This window comes from Lissotriton vulgaris, chromosome 9 (genome assembly GCF_964263255.1).
Source record: "Lissotriton vulgaris chromosome 9, aLisVul1.2, whole genome shotgun sequence".
Classification (NCBI taxonomy): Eukaryota; Metazoa; Chordata; class Amphibia; order Caudata; family Salamandridae; genus Lissotriton; species Lissotriton vulgaris.
This window is the reverse complement of record NC_141697.1, coordinates 834,965,590-834,986,249: the sequence shown is the minus strand read 5'-3', so window position 1 is coordinate 834,986,249 and position 20,660 is coordinate 834,965,590. Positions and strand designations below refer to the sequence as shown.

The window sequence follows — 20,660 nt, the reverse complement described above, 5'->3', positions numbered from 1 at the left end:
AGAAATCTGGGTAGCTTTCCAAAGTACTTTTTTTTGTCCAACTTAACACCTCAGGTTGGACCTAGCCATATGCAAATCAGTCTGGACCCTGCCCCAATTGAAACAATCTAGCTGAACTTCTGGGCTAGGTCCTACTTCTACTAGAACTCCAGCAACCCAAGTTTGTTTTGCTCGATTGAATATCTTCAGTTGTGAGCAGTTTTGTTCCAGTGCCACGGTGAGCATGGGACCTACGTTTGGTATACCCTTTGCCACTCAGAGCCTTACATAAAGCACACAGACAGTGATGGGAGGAATTCTTACTTTAAGTCTAACCACTAGAAAATGCTCAGGGTAACATTCCACCCCATTGTTCATTTGACCCAGCCATACACAAATCGATCTGGACTCTGCTTCAACAAAAACGTCCTGCCTTAATTGCCAGGCCAGGTCCCCCTGAACCCGAACACAAGCAGGCCAAGTTTATTTTTAGGTCTCGCCTTTTCCATTCCGAAGGAATGGGAAATGGCGAGAATTCAAGTGCTCAAAATCCTCGTGAAACCACTGGGTTTTTTCGTGCAGTTTTCTTTGAGTTCACGTGGCCACAGGCACGCGCTTTTGGGCCATAAACTTGGATTTCTCCTCCCCCTCCCCAGCCAGCTTCCCCCAGGCCGTAGCAGCACTCCTCCCACACCTTTGAAGTGAAGCTTAGCTTCACTTCAAAGGCCCCTGCTGCTTCACACCCTCATCGCCGCTCTCCCAGCTCAGCCCCCTCCCCTGCCCGCCGTGTCGCATTTCTCCTCCCCCCTCCCCTTCTCTGCCTTCCCTCCGTCTTGTTGGTTAAGCATTTCATGAGAGTCTATATGTTTACCAGCTTTCACCTTCTCTGCTCAAGTGCCCTTCCATATTGCCACCCCTTATACTACTTGTTTCTCTCGTGTACTTCTCCCCCACCCCGCTCTGTGGGGCTCTCGCCCTTGTGTACTTCATTAAAGTAATGATTCATGTATTCCTTTAATTATCCGTTTGAGTCCACCTATAATAAAATTACACCACCCAGTCCGACAACTGTGAGTGACCACCCAGTCCGACAACTGTGAGTGCATAGAAAAGTGAGAAAACCTCCCGGAAATATTAATAGAGAACATTAAAAAGCTTTCCACGTGTGGTTCTGAAAATGTGTGAGTTTTAAAAGCGTGCAGGAACTAGTTATAACTCTAGAACTAGTCTTAAACCGATCTGAAGCGGTGTTTTCAGTAGAACTTGCTGGCACTGTTGTCCAACACAGTAAAAGTTTTATAATAAAACTCATTCTATCAACCGCTAACAGATGATAGTCGGAGTGGGCCTGCCCGAAGTTCATAAGAGTGACCTGAGGGTGAACTACGCATTTCTCTACCAAAAGCGCAAACCCACCGAGCTACCTTAAGTGAAACACCTATCCTTTTTATTTAATATCGCAGGCGTCTTGTGTAAAAATATACAACTGCACGAAAAGTAATGAAATGCTATGTGCCTCCCTCCACTAACTGGGTGACAATTATGTTGCCGGAACTCAGTAAGGGGACGAGGACCTTGCGCTGCAAATAAAGGGAGGCCTGTGAGTTTATTCAAATAGTGCTTATGAGACGGGGCTCTGTGTATATGCATGACACATATTTGCAAGTGACTAGTCTTTGCCCAGAATCACACAATGGCGAACTGCGGACGCCAGGATTAAAATGCATGTATTGCATTGAAAGAGAGAGCAAATTAGCTCCTTAAAATGCGTCCTTGTGCAATGCAACTGGCTCTCATGTAAAATGCTCCAATACCTTAGGGTAGGGTTTTCGCTATATTAACTGCAAAAAACAAAAGCATTCTCGTGTCACGCATTGACGTGAAGCAGACCCTGCCTGTTTACTCTTGCCATCGCTCTTGCATTGCAAAAGGGAACACGGGGATCCGAGGAGCGAGCTGCAGCTTCGATAAAGCGCTCCCCCCATATCTTTGGCGCTCAGGGGAAACCTTGTGCCTTCTGTGTAAGGGAAGCCACTGCCTCTATGTGATAGAGACGCCGCCCCACCCCCGTGTTCATGGAAGTCCATGCGCTGTACCCAAGCAGTGTTTCTTATGTTACTTTCTAACGTCATTATGCCTTTCAACATGGAGGCAAGGAGCGCGCGTTTCCCTTGCCTTCGCCAAGCCCATGCCACTCTTGGTATGTCACTGACACTTCAACTGTGCTAATGGGCGCACTACCATGGGCTCGTGATTAATCCAATTCCGAATCATGTTCCAGGGGCATTCCCATCACCGCGGAAATGTCATATCACACATGGCACGCATTTCACCCGTCCTCTGTCCTGGGGCCGTCCCGGATGTCCAGAGAGGTCTCCTCGCCTAAGTTCGTCTCGTCCAGTTCCAGCAGCCAGGGAATGCTAAGTCACTTGTGCCAGGGAGAGTCCCACTGAACCATGAAGTGTCAGTGGTCACCCTAATCCCAGATCCAGGGGACACCCGGGTCCATGGCTAGTCCATGCCTCCCCGAACCCAAACACAATCCCAGGAGGGAACTGTCCCCTCTCCATAATTTGACCAGCGCCTCGCAGCACTGTTAGTTGCCCGCGCACTGTCCCCAATTGAGACATGGACACAGGGTAATACGTTGCAAGCTCTTTTTAACTAACTGCGCCCGTCTTACGGTCTTTATTTATTAAGTGCCTGTTAGGACAGCCTGAGCTTTTTCTGCCCACGTTTCACACGCAGACCCACACACTGCAGCTTTACCCTTGCTTCATCGCTTGCTGGGGCCAGGGGTCAGTGGTTCCCCAGTCTGACACCCAGCAGGTGGGCAGATGACACTCTTGCATGAAGGGGTGTGGGAGGGGGGTATTGAGAGCACACATCCCACCCTCGTGATTTTCCTTCGTGTTTCGCTTTGGATCTGAGTGATCTATTTTGGTCTCAAGGGACCTTTCTCCTCTTGCGTTTGGAATGTGCTGTTGCTTTTGCGCCACCTAGCGGCAACAAGGAGAATAGTGTAGCCGAGCATGGGCTTCAAATGATGTGGTGTTTCCAAAATACTGCATAAATATATGTGCTGGCGCAGCCTTACTCCGAGGGGACAGTTTTCACCTTTAAGTCACCAACTCTTGACGGCAGTGCTTTATCTGGGCCGGTACTGAGAACCAGAGTTTCTTTTATTTTGAGAGGGAGAGTACCGGAACTTCTCAAGGGCGACGGTAATGCTAGTAATTTGAGAGCACCGGCACTTGTCAGAAACAAACAGGTACTCACATCTTTTTTTTTTAAGTTCAAGGACTGGTTGACAGGGCAGTTTGCTGGGATAATACGAGCTAAACCTAAAAAATAAAAAAAAATTGTGCCGTTGAACCGCGCTAAAGCTAAGAAAAATGAGTGCCGGTGAACCGACAGACAACTGGCGTGAGCTGCGTACTAAACTATTAACGAACAAGATATAATTTACTGTTTGCAAGTGTTACCTATTGCCGCACTTTTACGATGCTTTCATTTTATCAGCCTTGTATGGTTAAAAGGCGGAATCTGATCAGTTTTCAACAACAGATGCAATTTCCGCCTAGATAGTTTACCTTCTCCAGGCTGCTATCCTTAAAATGCCAGTAAGGCTGGGACTGGCCAGTTGCATGTCAGCGTCGCCCGTCATGAGGCTTATTCTGCCCACCTGTGTATCACCGGAAATCATCAATTTCCTGCAGGACAGTCTACCTATACCCAGCAGGATTTCTTTTTGTCTGGATTTATCAGACTTAATATTTCAGAGCAATCAAAAAACACGAAATACAGTTGATTTCGATTGCCTCCTCTCGGTCGTATTTCCACCAAATAGTAGCAAACAGGTAAAGCACGCTATCCTATGACAAATGGTTGCTATTCCCATTCCCACCATAACATAGCTTTTTAGGTCTCGCCTTTTCCATTCCGAAGGAATGGGAAATGGCGAGAATTCAAGTGCTCAAAATCCTGTGAAACCACAGGTTTTTTCGTGCGGTTTTCTTTGAGTTCACGTGGCCACAGGCACGCGCTTTTGGGCCATAAACTTGGATTTCTCCTCCCCCTCCCCAGCCAGCTTCCCCCAGGCCGTAGAAGCACTCCTCCCACACCTTTGAAGTGAAGCTTAGCTTCACTTCAAAGGCCCCTGCTGCTTCACACCCTCATCGCCGCTCTCCCCGCTCGGCCCACTCCCCTGCCCGCCGTGTTGCATTTCTCCTCCCCCATCCCCTTCTCTGCCTTCCCTCCGTCTTGATGGTTAAGCATTTCATGAGAGTCTATATGTTTACCAGCTTTCACCTTCTCTGCTCAAGTGCCCTTCCATATTGCCACCCCTTATACTACTGGTTTCTCTCGTGTACTTCTCCCCCACCCCCGCTCTGTGGGGCTCTCGCCCTTGTGTACTTCTCCCCTACTTCCTATGTTGCTGTCACTTCCGTAAACATATATATCTAACGCTCTACGGTCCATTTCTTATCCTCATTATGTTTAACATATACCAACCATATCTAACTGGTCACACCCTCACCCACCCTCACACCCCCTCATCCTCACCCCCCCTCACAACCCTCTTACCCTCACTCAGCCTCACACCCTCACCCTCACACACTCTCACCCTCACACCCCCTCACTCACCCTCACACACTCACACACCCACTCACCCTCACCCTCACACCCCCTCACCCTCACACTTTCACACCACTCAGTGCTACAACACATATGTGTGTGTAGGTGCAAATGCAATGTTCTTGGATTTTCGTCACAATAAAATACACTGAACATAATCTTCACAAAATTTATTTACAAACGTTTAAGCTATTGCCATTATAAATTACAATAACTTTTAATTAAGTATTAATTATTTACAAAATTAAAAGCCATTGTTATTTGTAATATCAATACATCTAAGTCACGTAAATACAACACACATTGCATTACAAATGCTATAGGTGTCACATTTGCAAAAGTTAAAACTATTGACATTGTAACTGACAAAGCTATTAATTTTGCTATTTTCAAAACCAACACGTAAATTAGAAAAAGTGTCATTTACAATACCAATCGCTCAAACTTTCCTAATGCGAAAAGTTAAAAGTATGGGCATTGTAAATCACAAAACAAAAAAATAAAATGTCATTTAGAAAACCAATAGCTCAAACGTTCCTACTGCGAGACCTATTGGCAACGCCAGTGCTTGTTACCTTGATTGGGGCTGTTCCGCTGGATGTGGCTCGGTTCCAGTGGCAGGGTGAGCACAGCACCAAAGTCCAGGCATACACTTGGCAATTGAGAACATTGACACAACTAAAGGCTTGTGTAGGTGAGACCCATTCGATTTTCAAATGATTGTTCAGCAATCAACGGGTGAAGTGTCTCTTGGTGGAACGTGCTCTCTGTCCAAGAGACCTTGAGCACTGGGAGAATTCAGCTACAGGCAACACAAGTTATGGCTGTTCCACACAGGACTATTTAAGGTGGTGAGAGTTCAAGACGCACTAGCGGAGGCTGAACTCCGCTGTAGAAAGTAAGCTCACCTGAATCAAGACGCATACGAGCAAAGCGCGGTGTGGCAGCTATAGGTGGAGCCCACTCTGCCACCCCAGTTCAGTCATGGCCATATGCAAATCAGTCTGACCCTGTGCCTGAACTGGGGTGGCAGAGTGGGCTAAAGAACGGTGATGGATTAAACCCAGATCTGTTGACTGGGTGTGAGTGTTTGATTGGTTCAGATGCTCCATCCATCACCACCCTCTTTTGTACCGCAGAAAAGGAAAGACCAGAATTAACAGAAGCAAATGGTGTGACAAGTGACAACAAGACTGAAGGTATCAGCAGCAAGGAAAGTGAGTTTTATTTTCTCTGAACATTCAGATGCGTCAGATGAGGAGGATCATCAGTTGCATGAGAATGGTTCTCCACAAAGCTCCTTAATGAATATTGGTAACGAGTCGGATAGCGCTGCTCTGGGAACAGGAAGTATAGAAACACTCACAGTATGCAAGCTGATTAAAGGAGGAAGGCCAAGTACTGAAGGCATGGAGCTTCCTCAGTGGGACTTCTCCTCAGGAGAGATGACGCCTGACGGTATGAACTACTCTGACCAGGCAGCGGGGGTTATGGTTTAAAAAATTCAGGGTGAAATATCGCTGGAGTTAATCTATAGATGTTTATCAGAGCATAGATTGGAAACACGGTCAGAGAACCTGAAAACTCACGTGTAGGAAGCTTCAAAATACTGTAGAAGGCTAGCCAAAACATGCACCTACTTCACAGAAAGAATGACAGATGCAGAGACACGCATTTCGGCGCTTGAAGATTGGATGGAGACACAAAAAGGAATCACAAAAGCTATGAAGGCTAATAAAGATGACGTACAAATTAAACTTATAGATATGGAAAATCAATTGCGTCGAAACAATCTCAGAATTCTGGGGGTATCGGAAGGGGTTGAGGGACAAGACTTCCGTAAATTTGTGGTGGAGATGTTTGAAGAAGCTTTTCCAGAACTCAAATAGTGGAATTGATCAATTGAAGTGCAAAGGGCATATAGATTCCCATTTAGGCAAAGGACTGTTAAAACTGGACAATCTGCACAGCAGCAACAGGCGATCCTGATATCTTTAAAAAAAATGTGTGTACGACAGGCGGTATACAATTTGGCACGGCCTGACAGGAAGAAGACTGGGAAAGGTACACAATTCTTTGTCAGTCCGGATTACTGTAATTTTACAGTGGAGAAAAGGTGGCAGATTCGGCAACTGATTAATCTGCTTCAGGCAAAAGGAGTGCAGGTATTTTTGTTAAATCCAGCTACACTCAAGGTTGTAAATAAGGGACAAACACATTTTTTTTACCTCGGACATTGCAGCCAAGGAATATCTTGAGCCTTTATGGTTAAGATTGTTGACTTTGTAGTGGTTGGTTTGACTGTATAACATGTTTCTGCCCTATAGGTCAATTAGGTGTGAGAGAGGGAGCAAAGACTGTAAACTCGGCAGTAGGATTATATTGAGGGATGAGCAATAGGCGGGCTATTCACCTCACATTACAAGGGCGATTGGCCCTAAGTTAGTTGAGAAGGGTCACGAGGGAGGGAGGGAGGGATCCGAGTGGTAGGTGGTGGGCTAGAGTAGGGGGGGTCACTTGGCTGAGGGGAAGGTTGGGCGAAAGATAAAGGGGAAAAAATCAATTCATAGCATGTACAATAGATTTAATTTGACTTACTTAGAGATCTTCATAGCAACAGTATGCAATTCGGAAAGCTTTTTGACAGATGGCTGCTAAGGGGACTGATAGGGGTTTACGCATATCACATTTAACGTATGTGGATTGAATAATGTAAACAAAAGGCAACGAGTAGCTGTCGATTTAAGGTTGATAAATCCTGACATTTTGTGTATACAAGAGACACACTTGCCCTGGATCAAATGCAAGGTATTGAATGAGCTGGGTTATACATTGATCACAGCAACCAGACAGTCTACTATGAATAGGGGTGTTGCGATTTTAGCTAGACAAGGAATTTCTGGGACGGGAAGAGAGATGGCAGACAATTTAGGGAGGTGGGCTATAACGGAGTGTAATGTAGGGGACAGCAAGATAGTGATCTATACGGTATATGGATCGAATTTAGATGAGGCCGAAACATTTAAATGTGGAATTGGCTTTATGGGACAACCCACTGATATTATGAGGGGACTTCAACATCCATGGGGAAGGCAAGATGTGGGATTTGGACTATGGGAAATATATAGGGCGTATACCAAAAGTTTCCAGTGCTTTGCAACAACTTTTGCAGGGTCATGGACTAGTTGATGTTGGGACAGCTGTAAATTATGGAGACCCAGGCTATAAGTTTTAGTCATATTCCCATAATAAATTTGTTAGGTTGGATTATAGGATGGATTATAGTCTTATGTCAAGGTTACTTATTGAGGGGAAAAGATGCAGGTAAGGCCTCGGATCATGGCCCTGTAGTATTCGACGTCTCTAGTATAAGTCAAGCAAGAAAATATAGGTCATTTACTTTTAGTAGGAGGCTCTTAGGAGACAGACAGTATAATGACCACATTATAATATGGGCAACGCAATTTTTGGAGAGTAATAGAGGCTCGACTACCCAATCAATGGTATGGGGTGCGCTGAGAGCAGGGTTGAGAGGTTAAACATTCTGCTATGGGTTGGCTAAACAAAGGCAACAGAAGAATTTTATGCTTGGTCCTTTGAAGGATCTAAAGACAGGAGAGCGGGAACTTATACAAGCGATAAGAAATAGAGAGGATGTCAAGGAGATTCAAACTAAGATTGCATGCTGTAAAGCTAAGATTAATAGGATTTGGAGTCAGGAAATCGCTGGTCAATATAAAATTCACAAAGAAGAAAGCTATGAATATGGGGAAGCTGCCGGCCAGTGTCTGGCTTAAAGGCTTAGAGGTAGGAAATCTTCACAGAAAATAGTATCAGAGGAGGATGGAAAGGGGAATGTAGTAGAAACTATGTAAGGAATATTGGAGGTGTTTCACAATTTCTATAAAGAGCTGTATACACAAAAATAGTTGACAAGGATAATATAGAGACTTTTTTTTACAAACGGTGGATCTAGCGGGTCCTGGACAGTAAGAGCTGGGAGCCTTAGAAGCCCAAATTTCAATGGTAGAACTTGAGGAAGCATTGGGTTCACTTGCTAGTGGTAAAGCGGCAGGGCCTGACAAACTACCATTGAAGGTATATTGAAAGTTCTTTCAAGCAATAAAGGATGACCTATTGGCTACATTCTTAGAAGCCCAAGCCGGTAACCCACCACCCTCTTGGTACAAAGCCAATATTGTGCTTTTTAAAAAGAAAGATAAGCCGGCTGAATTGCCAGGATCGTACAGACCAATATGTCTGATAAACGCGGATGGCAAGGTGTATTAAAAAATTCTGGCAGCCAGGTTGGCTGGCTCAAGTAATTCTCATTGGTCTCTAGGCACCAACATGGTTTTATACCGGGCAGGAGCATGGTCAATCACTTAAATAGAGTGATTGCAAAGATTGATTATGCTAATGTATGCAAAGTCATGATTTCAGCACATAAGGCTTGGAAAACAGTATGTAGGATGTTATCTATAACTCGGATAAGTTACTATACCCCTTTCAACTCTACAGCTATATTCCCGGCTATATTTTGGGATGCAATGATGAAAAGTTGGCGATTTAAGGGGATCAGACAAATAGGAGATATATAATGTGGCGGGGTACTTTCTTCTTTTTTTGATCTAACAAATCGGTATAAATAGCAAACAAATTATTTTTTAAAATATTTACAAATACAAGATTTTTTTATGTAAACATTATAGGTATCTAGCGATAGCTCCTAATTCCCTAGTGGAGGCAGTTAAAAAAAAAAGGTCCAAGATAGGGATGTTATATGGAATACTGATTGAAACCCAGCCGGATGATATGGAGAACCAGGATAGGAAGTGGAGGGTACGGTTTGGGACTAAAGGCACATATGTGCAACAATCAATTGATACTGCTGCTAGAATTCTTTTGAAAGCAAGTTTGTGAACTCAACATTACAAGATTTAATTTAATTTATATCATACCCCTGTAAAGATGATGAAGTGGGGGTGCCTACGATGGGAAATGTTTTAGATGTGATATGGAAAAGGCGGATATTGTACATATATTCTAGGAATGCGCAGGTCTATCTCAGCTCGGAAATCACATTGAGCAGTTTTTAACGGAGATTACGGGAGTAGACATGTATATTTCCAAAGAGATAATGTTAGCAGCAGTTGGGGGGGGGGGTACCAAAACAGGCCAGGATTGCTATTCATTTAGGTATCTTGTATTCATAGCATTTGCTGCAGCACGACTATGTGTTGCTTCAGTGTGGCTTCAACCCGATGCCCCATCATTTGAGATGTGGCAAGCGAAGTTCTACAACATATTTAATTTGGAATATAGTCTGTATTGTCTGAAATCATTGAAGGAGAAAAAATTGGGGGTTCAGATTTGGGGACCTATGTTTAATCACATGGAGGAAAAAAAAAGAATATCTGACGCAAATGTGAACAACGGTCGCCCCAGTGTAATGAATGAAATGGTGAAGTTGTTTGGCGCACACACACACACTTCTGTTATATACCATATAGATACCCCAATATAGGCCCGGGTAACATCACAACCTTTCACCTATATCCGTCCCGACATTACATACATAACCGGCTGCTACCTAGTTACAGTACTTACAAAACGTGGGGCTTTCCCTGAACAATATCCTCATACATTATGCATGAGGATCCTTGGGTTCTTGGAAACTCAGCAGAACTACCATCTCCTGCATAATAACTATGTACATGGTTCATTCCCGACGTCATCCTAAGTCCGACAATCGAACAGCGAGGTAGAACCTCTGTGGATACCTTTGGGTATATAAATATCAGATTTTGCTGAGATAGAGGAGATCACAACTTCCGTGCCGACACACTGACGCGAAACGCTGAGGTTCCTGCATGCAGATACTCCAGCTCGCAGTGGTCTGACATTCCTTGCGGGGTAACCGGCTCGAGACCCACACACTCACTTCAGGTAATAGGGTTGTCTTTATCCTAGAGGGATTCTTGGCTTAACACCTACACACGTGCTAGGTACATTTAGGTACATCTAGTTAGGTTAGTAGGAGTACACACTTTATTGTCCCATATTTTATATACTTGCCTGTATTCATGGTTATAGCAAAATGGTAGAAACCTACCATCCTTTTACCTTTTTAGTGCTTCTAATAATTTATATCTGTTTCTGTCTAGTGGTTGTTTCAGCACACCTATTATTCACTAGAATGAAGAATGGTCAATAATTACTTATTGAAAATGTCGATATTGTTTATTCTGTGCATCTCTGAGACTTAAATGAGCACGAGTGACTGGGTGAAAATTAGTACACTGTTTCCACGGTTCTGATGGGTCAGGGTTGTCATGTTTGATAGTTGCCAAGAACTATTCTCTCCTTGGTAGGAGGAGTTTCTAGTGGCACTGTGAGCTAGCTGATAAACAGGCCAACATACCACACTGTATGTTGTCCAAAGGAACAGCTCCTGCATACGTTTCGTAGGAACTACACGACATGGCGTTAACGTGGGGTTTTCAGTTGTGCTGTTTAAGCCATAAACAACGTCCCCACTTTGCACTCCGCAGGGTTGACAAACCCTTTCACTTATTCTTTCAAATCTTTCAAATACACTGTAGAATTTTTCTTTGAGTCTTCTTTTTATTGTATTCGGTATCATAGAGTTGCATCACACTTGTAAATTAATCTTCAATCATTCCTCTTCAAGAGGATTTTTTTTAATCTGTCACTTTTCATAGAAACTTGCTCAATTCATTTGAAATATATTACCGATGCATTTCGAGACAAAGCCTTTCTTCAGGGTAATCATTCTGTAGCAATAACAAAGATAATGCTCGGTGTTCAAGAGGTCTCAGTCCTCCTTTAAAGTTAAAAAAGATTGCTGGTCTATAACCAGTATTATTGAGTGCTCTACGAAGAACACGAACTAGAATAGGAGTGCATAGTAATTATTGTATCTGTGATTCTGTGCCTCTAAATAAATTGTGCTGCGTGTAGCATCCCTAGTTTGTGAAGTCCAGAAAATTCATTCGGAGTAGAAGTGAAAGGCGTGCGTCAAAATTATAACATGCTATTGGGATCGGTCACCCTTAAATCATCCTCATAAATAGTGCAAAAAACATACCGGAATAACAAGGATGGTATACTCCGGTATCAATAATAAGGAAAGTTTTTTCGCCGTTACGCAAGTCTGTGTGAAGTAAAACCAAAAAGAATCAGTGCATCTGTCAGCTTTATCGTTGGTCTGAGGACTGTGCGCGCTCAAGTGCATGTGTCTTTCCTTTCGCGGTCTGTATGGTTAGTTCGACGATATTCCCAGTGTCTTTGTCGTTACACGTAAACAGACCCAGCGTGCCCAGAAGTGGTAAAGAAACTGGCAAGTTCGGAAGTTTAAAAAGAAATCAAAACCGTTCGCCATCTTAAAACATGCAAGAAGCTCAAGGTGCTAAACGGTGGCAAATTTTAGAATATATGAATGTGTAAAGTGCACTCAATCCATGCAATAGATAAAACGTCAACGATGTTCAAGTGTAGTCTTACTCTGCAATCTAACTTCATAAAGGTTCTTACTGTGTGTGTAGAAATTATTTTGTAAGAATAAAAAATGCACAAAAAGAAGTAAAGTCCAAAACGTTAACCCTTGATGACGATTCTCGATCATGTCCTAGTAATAAAATCACTTCAGCGCACAATTGTCTAGTTTTTCTAACTCCTAATTAGACAATGTCATCTGGATGGTTAACATTGACAGTAATAATGTACAAAGAAATTATAAGTTTAGCAGATTCAATAACTATGTCCTGTATTACACTTGATCTATGGAATAGATCACCTTCTATTACATATAAGTATTCAAAGGAAACAGCTGTACTCAACCATTTCATTCAGTCCCTTTGGGTGGCAGTCATCCAGTTTTTTTATTCAAAAAAGCTCATGTTGCAATAACTTCTTCTTGTCTATTCCTAAAGGAACCACTTCTAATACCAACGATCTTAATTGACTAACATTGTGTTTGTTGATGGTAAAATGCATCGCTACAGGCGATTTCTCAAGGTGATTCCTTATATTACTTTTATGTTCAGTTAGTCGAAGTTTAATTTTTCGTTCCATTTTGCCCACATATGAGTCCACATAGGCACTTCAAGAGGTATACCAAGTTCTTAGAATCACGTGTAGCTGTGGTGTATAGTCTGATAGGTGTGCCATACTGTTTTCTTTGATTATATTATTGCAATGTACACAGTTTAAGCATGGGGTAGTTCCTTTGTGAATGGTGACCGTGGCTTGAGGTGATTTGTACAGCCATTCTTTCAAATTCTTAGTGTGTTGGTAGGCAAACATTGGAAGATGGTCAAATTATTCCTTTAAAGTCTATCTCATTTCATATCATAGGCCTGTATTTGTACATGGTCTTTTTTTTATTTGATAACTCCTTCTCCGAGTATTTAGATATGAACACTGATCTATTGCTTGTATAATCACTTTTCTGACTTACCAAGAGTTGGACTCTCAAATGTCATAGCTCTTTCGATTGTTTTTTCAATTACATATTTTTTTTGATAATCAATTTTTATTGAATTTTCAATTACATTTAATGGATATTTCCTTTCTTTAAATTGGTAATCATCTATATTTTGTTAGTTTCATAGTCCTCCGTTCTCTACGAGATTCTTTTAACTTATTATAACTGTCAATAAGGTAAGTGTTTTTTAAGAGCAATTTGGCGGCAGCTTTTGAAATAAAGCATAATATTTCTATCTGTGCTTTTGGTAAAAACATCCTTTTCAAACCTGCTCCAGTGTCTTGTGATTGATACATCCAAAAATGTAATTTTTTCGGTGCTCATGGTGTTGGTGAAATTGATATGGTCATCAATGAAGTTAAAATCTTTCAAAACCAATAGTAAGTCACATGTTTGGCCTTTCCATATAAAAATGTATTGTCCATGTACCGCCAGTACACTAGTAAATTGCAAGACCAATTGGGATTTGATAAGATGTTCTCAATTTCAAATCTGTGCATAAAAAAGTTCGCATAGCATGGTGCTGCTTAATTGCCCATTGATGTTCCCGCCAGTTGCAGATAGTATTCATCATTCCAGCTGTGGAAGAGAGTAAAGTGAAGTAATTCTAATAGAAATACTTTTAAATCCTCGTCAGTAGTGTGATTAATGAGAAACTATTCAACCTCGTCAATTCCCTGGTTGTGTGGGATGGAAGTACAAAGAGAACATAAATCAATAGTACATAACATTAGTACACCGTCTTCCTCAAATTCAATGATGTTGATTATATTTTAAATATCGGTGGTAGCCCGTAAATATTTAGACATACTCTGCTCCATTGTTTGAAAATGTCGGTTGAGGTATCTTCCTGTTGGTTAATGGATAGAATTTTTGGTGGCCACGATAGGTCGAAATGGAGGTTTCTGTAAATTCTTGTGTACCTTGGGTAGCATATAGAAGTGTGGACTTTTAGGGTGATCTTGTATAAGATATCTTCTTTCATTTTCAGTAATGGTACCCATGTTGCATGCTTTATCTACAATAATCTTAGAAATGTTAAACTCTTTCGTAGTTTTTTTTTTGCAATTTCATGTATGTGGTTTCATCATGTACATGTTAATTAACGCTTTGTTTGTAGAAGGTAGTATCAAGAATAACCAGTGCTCCGCCCTTGTCTGCCTTACAACCTGTAATGTCAGAATTGTTGGCTACTTAAATGATTGCTTGCCTCTTTTGTGTTTAAGTTAAAAACTTTGGGATTGGGCTTCTTGTAAACTTCTTTTAGTTCTTTGAGTACTATAGCCTCATAAGAGTTATACATTTTGTGACTGATAGGTGCTATAAACATGCTTTTTTTAGGTCGAGCCTGGCGAATGCAGCGCGAAGCGCTGTCCCCAGCGAGAAGTATTGTCACTGAGTTGCCTCTCATGCGAGACAGGAGATGGGCACGCGCAGGCCGGACTGGAAATGTGGTCACGCGCGTGAACACGCGCTAGCATCCACTGTGAGCGTTGCTGTTAATTAAAGTTTGTTTCATTGTTACAACTTGCACGTGTACGCTGGTGCTTGTGAACGCACACACACACAGATAGCAGCCGCCCCTAGCCAGTGCACGCCTACTCAATCACAAAAAAAAACCACACGCACAAGCCCCCACGGTACAAGTAAGCCCCACTTAACTGGCTCTTTTCTCGCTGCTACAGGATTCTGTAGTAACCTCTCATTGCTGTCTATCTCTTATGTTAACTTGTCCCTAGCTGCTCAGCCTGTGTGAATGTTCTGAGAGGAATGTTGGTGTGAGGGCCTAGTGTGGAATGCTTGGATGACTGGAGCAGAGTGACAGTTGGATGGATGGGGCTGAGCTGCTAGCACGCTGCTCCCGGTGGGACTGTACTTTGATACTTAGGACTGTGGAGAGACTTTATTACCTGTTTTATCTACTCTTCAATAAAGCTACTTGTCTTCATCATCACCTGTGTTGTCCAGATTACTACACCTATTTTTGGCGACGAGGTAAAGACGTTCCTACGCAAAAACAGAGGGTACAAGTGTCCTGAGAAACCTCATCATGATTTCTACAATACGCTGGAGTAAAGATACTACAAGGAACGGACGACTGAACAAACCAAATGGAACAAGATGTGATGGAAAAGACATTCATGAGGCCTTACAGGTACCTTCCTCTAAAGATACTAAGCTTAAAATAAAACAAAATAAACTTGCACAAAGACAGTGCGCTGTGCAGTCCCACCGGTGTCCATCACACCGGACAGCCCCACACAAAAGTGCTGTCCTTCACACCAGACAGCTACCATACAAGTGTGCTGCATTCCATCTGAAGAGGCTACTTCATCTACATGCGTCATGGATGCTGTACAGTAAGCTTTTTCACCTACTACAGTGATGCTGCGCAGAGTAAGCTTTCACACACAGTAAGCCTTTTCTTTTACTTCAAGATTGCTGTACAGAGTGTGACTCGCATGTACATTTGTACAAGGGAAAGTCTGTCTGACTTTGCTTGTGTGTGTCTGAGACCTAAAGGCACTGGACCAACCGTCATTTCATATTGGAACTTCCACCGAGTTACACATGAAGGTGTGCAAACAGTTTTAAATGGTCTTTTCTATCTGATTCTGTGTAAGGGATGTGTTTGTGGCTGCATCTATATCATATGTGCACTGCCTCTGATGTGCTTACATAAAGTTTTCATGTGTCACCAGTGCTTTCTACATGAACACTTTACTTTACAGTTGGTCCTGCACAAGATTGGACAGTACGCTGTGGTCGTTTTCCACGTTGAGATTTCAAAATATGAGGAGTTTTTGGTATTTCATGTGGTATTATTGACTTTCACTGTTTGGAAATCGTGGGGAAACAGCATGCATCAGGAACAGAGTCACGAGTCACGAGTTAGGTGAAGCATGTTTTGTCTTTGTTTTTTTCAATGCTTGTTAGGACTTCGAGATTGCCGCCCTATCTAACTGCTAATTTAAAATTCAAAAGAGACTTTGCTTGCGCTCACCTTGGTGCAGTACTAGGGTCCAGCGCAGCCTCTGGTGATTTTTCCATCATCTCGACGATCTTCATTGTGACGCATCCGCTGCAGCATTGCACTCTGGTGTTTTGGTACACGCTGTTGCTTTGAGCCATCCGGCGCTGCGCCAGAAAACGTGCCGCCATCTTAAAGGCTGGCAATTCTTCTCTTCAATTTCAAGTACTGGATTCCCACATTGCCAACCACGTCACTTCTTGCTTTTTTCAGTAAAGAAGACCGGTTGACCGTGAAGTCTTTGTTGGAAGTTTTTATTCACATCATCACTTTTTGGTAACCTCTGGTGCGTAGTAGAGAATCCAAATTATTTCAGGTACTTATCTTTGTTAAAATACAATGTACATTTGGAGCGCATTTCCAGCAACATTAAATGGAAACTCCAACATCAAGACATTTATTTATCACTATGGCAAAAACATTCTTGGAAGGCTCATCGGAGTATTTTTCGTCTTGAGTGTTATGTAGGATTGTTGAATAGTGTATTCTAGTTTTCATGTATTTCTTCAGCATTCACTGTACTGTGCTATGCTGCCATCTAGTGGCTATTTTTTACATTTTCTTTTGGAAGTTGCTGTGTTTAAGTCATAATTTTACTTTGCAATATGTATGTAGCAATATTTAATTTATTATTTCAAGTACAGTTTTACTATAATAAAGATTCCTTTTTTCAAGTACAGTTTTACAGTATTAATTACATATTAATTTGTCCACATGGCCTCTACACAGGGGTGAACCCTTACACGGGGTGAGTGTTCCCTTACAAGAGGGTTGGCCCTACGTCAGGGTAAGCTTTGGGATTTTTGTGTTCAATTTTACGCTTAATTACATTTGTACCCTTACACGAGAGTGGTGTTTTGACTGGTTGCAGGGGTGGGTCCCTGCGTGCATAAGTCTCATTGCGCCGCACGGTTTTTCTTGTTGGTTTTACGAATTGCTGGCCTCCTCTCATTGGAGAGCTCTCACATTTCATTGTACAGGTTGTCCCTTAGTTGGTAGTGGGGCAGGACATAGGGTGAAAGTCCCTATGTTCTCAGGACGGCTTATTTTTAAATATGGTGACTTTTTATGATTACTAGTTGTTCCTTTTTATAGGGGCAGGACATTGGGTTATAGTCCCTCTTGTCCACATTTACATTTACGTTGTCCCCTGTTTAGGCTAGGGGCAGGACATTGGTTATAGTCCCTCCTGTCCACATTTACGTTGTCCCCTGTTAAGGGTAGGGGCAGGATATTTGGTATGAGTCCCTCTATCGTCTACATTTTCATACATGTTATCCCCTGTTTAGGGTGGGGGTAGGAATTTGGGTCCCAGTCCCTCTTTCCACATTTTTTTCATGGAGTTTTCCATACATGGGATCATATACATTTTCGTCATCAATTTATTGCTTTTATTAAGAGGGGGAGATGGGTATTTCATATTTTATATTATGTACCTTTTCTCTTCTCTCTTTATCTTTCGTAGTCGCTTCCCCTCTCGTGATGTCGTTTTTGTCATCCCCGGCTTACTGACTATGTTACTTATCTTTTGACTAAATTACTTATCTTTAGCTGTTGGGTGTACAGTTTTAAGATGTTGGGTACATGTTTATCAACTTATCTTATGCTGGTAGGTTTACAGTTTTAAGATCTTCGGTGTATGTATTTAGCTTGTACATTTATGCTTGTAGTTTTAAGACGTTCTTATTATTTATCTTATCTTGTATTTTTTAGGTCTATAGTTTCAAGGTGTTTAGTTTCGTCTTTCATTTATAAGGAAAGAGGTATGTAGTAATCTCCCATTGCTATCTATCTCTTATGTTAACTTGTCCCTAGCTGCTCAGCCTGTGTGAATGTTCTGAGTGGAATGTTGGTGTGAGGGCTGAGTGTGGAATGCTTGGATGACTGAAGCAGAGTGACAGTTGGATGGATGGGGATGAGCAGCTAGCAGGCTGCTCCCAGTGGGACTGTTGATGGATACATAGGACTGCTGATATACCTTTTGGTGAGATTTGCACATGTTTATACTGGAATAAACCTACATTGGCTTCATCATACCTGTGTTGTCCTGATTACTACAGATTCCCCTGGTCTCATCTCTTCAGCATGACCTGGCACACCCGCTTACCTCGCGCATGGGAGCCCCGCACTTGCAACGGCAGCCTCAGCAGCCACTTCTGACCCTCCTCACTTCTGCAGCCAACGTGGGGCTCTCCCTCAGGCATGGGAGCCCCGCGTCACCACGGCTCCTCTCGGGCAGCCACTCCGTGGGCTTCCCGCAGAAGGCGGAAGTCCCGCCCCACGAAAGGAGTGACTCTTCCGAACTTCCGTTTTTCGCTGCGAATCGGGCCGGCGACGGTGATACCTTTACTCCGGGCATAATATGGCTGCCCCCGCCCGGATTCCCAGCAGCTGCCACGATGAGGTGAGGAGCCGCCGGTCACCAAGGAGATGCTGCGCTGCATTTTTTTTAACTCGCTGTGCAATGCCAGCTGGAAGATAGCGTCAGAGTTCTGACTGCGCCCCCTACACCTGTGCCACCGAGCAGTCAACCAGCCCTCAGCCCCCCCAAAACACCCATGCCATCCGAGAAACACAATTAAAAAGACGCGTCCACCCTCTCACACCATTGCCAGCTAGGACAGACAAAAAGTCGCTGATGCCACCCACACTCTGCCGAGGATCACACAGTGCGCGCCGCTCATCTATCTCCCAGCCTTACCTGCCGCCTGCACTCTCCAGGTGCAGTTCCAGAGCACCAGGGCCAGGCTAATGAGGAGCACCCCCCTGGTCCGGGGGCCCGGGTCCTTCATGGCAGGCGCAGGGGGGTCGCCAGCAGCGGTGGCGTCTGGGGCAGAGGACGCGGAGGGTGCGTGGAGGGAGCAGTGCTGAGCTCACGGCTGTCCAGGCTCGAATACTTCCATGGAGCGGCGGCAGGGGGTGACCCACTCACCAACTAGGGATTTTTTTTTATTTGGAGCAGAGAGGGGAGCAGGCGGTGGTGAGGGTAGGGGGTGGCGCCTGCTGCAGGTTAGCAAGGGATGCTGCTGGTGTAGGTATGTTATGGCGTGTAGGAGGTTGGTTATGGGGGCCCGGGGGGCGTAAGGTGACAATGAAGTTATCAGGTTTTTGGGGGGCACTGAATAAGAGAGGTGAAAGCGCAGAATGACTGTGGGGGTGGCCGGTCAGTGGGTGGAGGGGTCACAAGGTTGTGCGCAGGGTGCTGGTGCACAGGGTGGCGGGGCGCCAAGTGTGCTGGTGGGGGTGTCTGTGGGACCCCCGCTGCACTCTGCCCAAACTCCACTCCTGGCACAGTGAGCTGCTGTCTCTGCTCACTCTCCAGCCCTGAGACTGCGGCCTTCCCCTGGAGCAGCACTAGTGTGGACAGAGCCACACCCGCCACGGACACGCCCCCAGGTGCTTTGGCACGGCCCCAGTCCCAGAGTGGGACAGGTCCTGCACGGGCTCAGCCCTATGTGTGCATGACTGTGCAATCGGCCCGCATCTGGAAACTCCTAACAAGCTCCATATGCTTTTGCTTGCTTAGTTTGGTGGAAACCTTCATGCTGTGTTTTTTATTTAAGTCTAGACATTCGGTATTTACAAGTGTTAGCTTGCATACGCATCTAGACATTAACAGCGTCACTTAGAAAGCAGCTCCAACCCTTTTCAATCGGAGACGCTGGTCGGCATTGAAATGTTATATTTGTTATTGATGTGATTAAAACAGAAATGGTGGGGAGAACTATTAAAGCCCTGGGGTCCGTATAGCTCGTCATTGAGCCCAAACGTGTTCTTTTAGCAGCATTACAGTCACGCCCGCTTTATGAAAATCGATGAGAGATGTTTTATGAGGGCAAACGTGTAAAATAGACTAATGAGCTTTTCTCCTACATTGGGACAGCTGCTCTCTATGCTTTGAGGTTTTGTTAGTAAATGTTACAAAGATTTATAAACTGCACTCCTTTTTGTATACTTTTTCCTACTGTTTTATTAAGTCAAACGCCAAAGACATTCTCAAGTTGAATGTATGTTTTTAGTTCTTGGTGAATTGGTGGACAAGGTAAGCAGGATCTACCTTGTTAAAAGGAGGGTTGATAGGGTAAACCTCTGCAAATCCTCCTCATATGTTCTTGTGGCTGGCCTAATAGTGGATCATGTTGCACAGCACGGATCCAGTTAAATCCAGGCTCTGTGCTTGGCACTGAACTTGGAGGTTACCCTCATGTAAGGGTGTGCTTGGATACAGCCATCCAGCTAACTTCCTTAACGTTGTATCGTCTGCTGCTGTGCATGAGCAGAAGCCAAGCACAGGTAGCATTCACTTTAAGCGCTCCTTTAATTGTTTATGTATGTGCCACTTTTATTTTCATTTCACATTGGAACAGCAATTTATTGCCTTTCTGAACGCGCAGAGCAGCCTGTTATTCCCCCATCGCCCAATCACCCCCTCCTGCTGTTCACTGTTAAGAGATCTCGCTGTCCTGTCTGACCCTCTTCAACCATTTCCCTTGCTGCTGTGAC

General features: G+C 43.7%; 1 protein-coding gene across 2 annotated transcripts in view; it reads left to right on the top strand.

The window, feature by feature from the left end:
• Window positions 1–20,660, top strand: part of LOC147692331 (uncharacterized) — a 583,942-nt gene that overhangs the window by 96,028 nt on the left and 467,254 nt on the right. The window contains exon 2 of one of the 2 annotated variants that reach the window (XM_086938570.1): window positions 15,095–15,281. The exons of the other annotated variant lie outside the window; for it this stretch is intronic. Coding sequence (XP_086794696.1) covers window positions 15,177–15,281 — 105 coding nt within the window. The 5' untranslated portion in view covers window positions 15,095–15,176. The remainder of the gene's footprint in view (window positions 1–15,094; window positions 15,282–20,660) is intronic. 2 annotated transcript variants of the gene reach the window in all.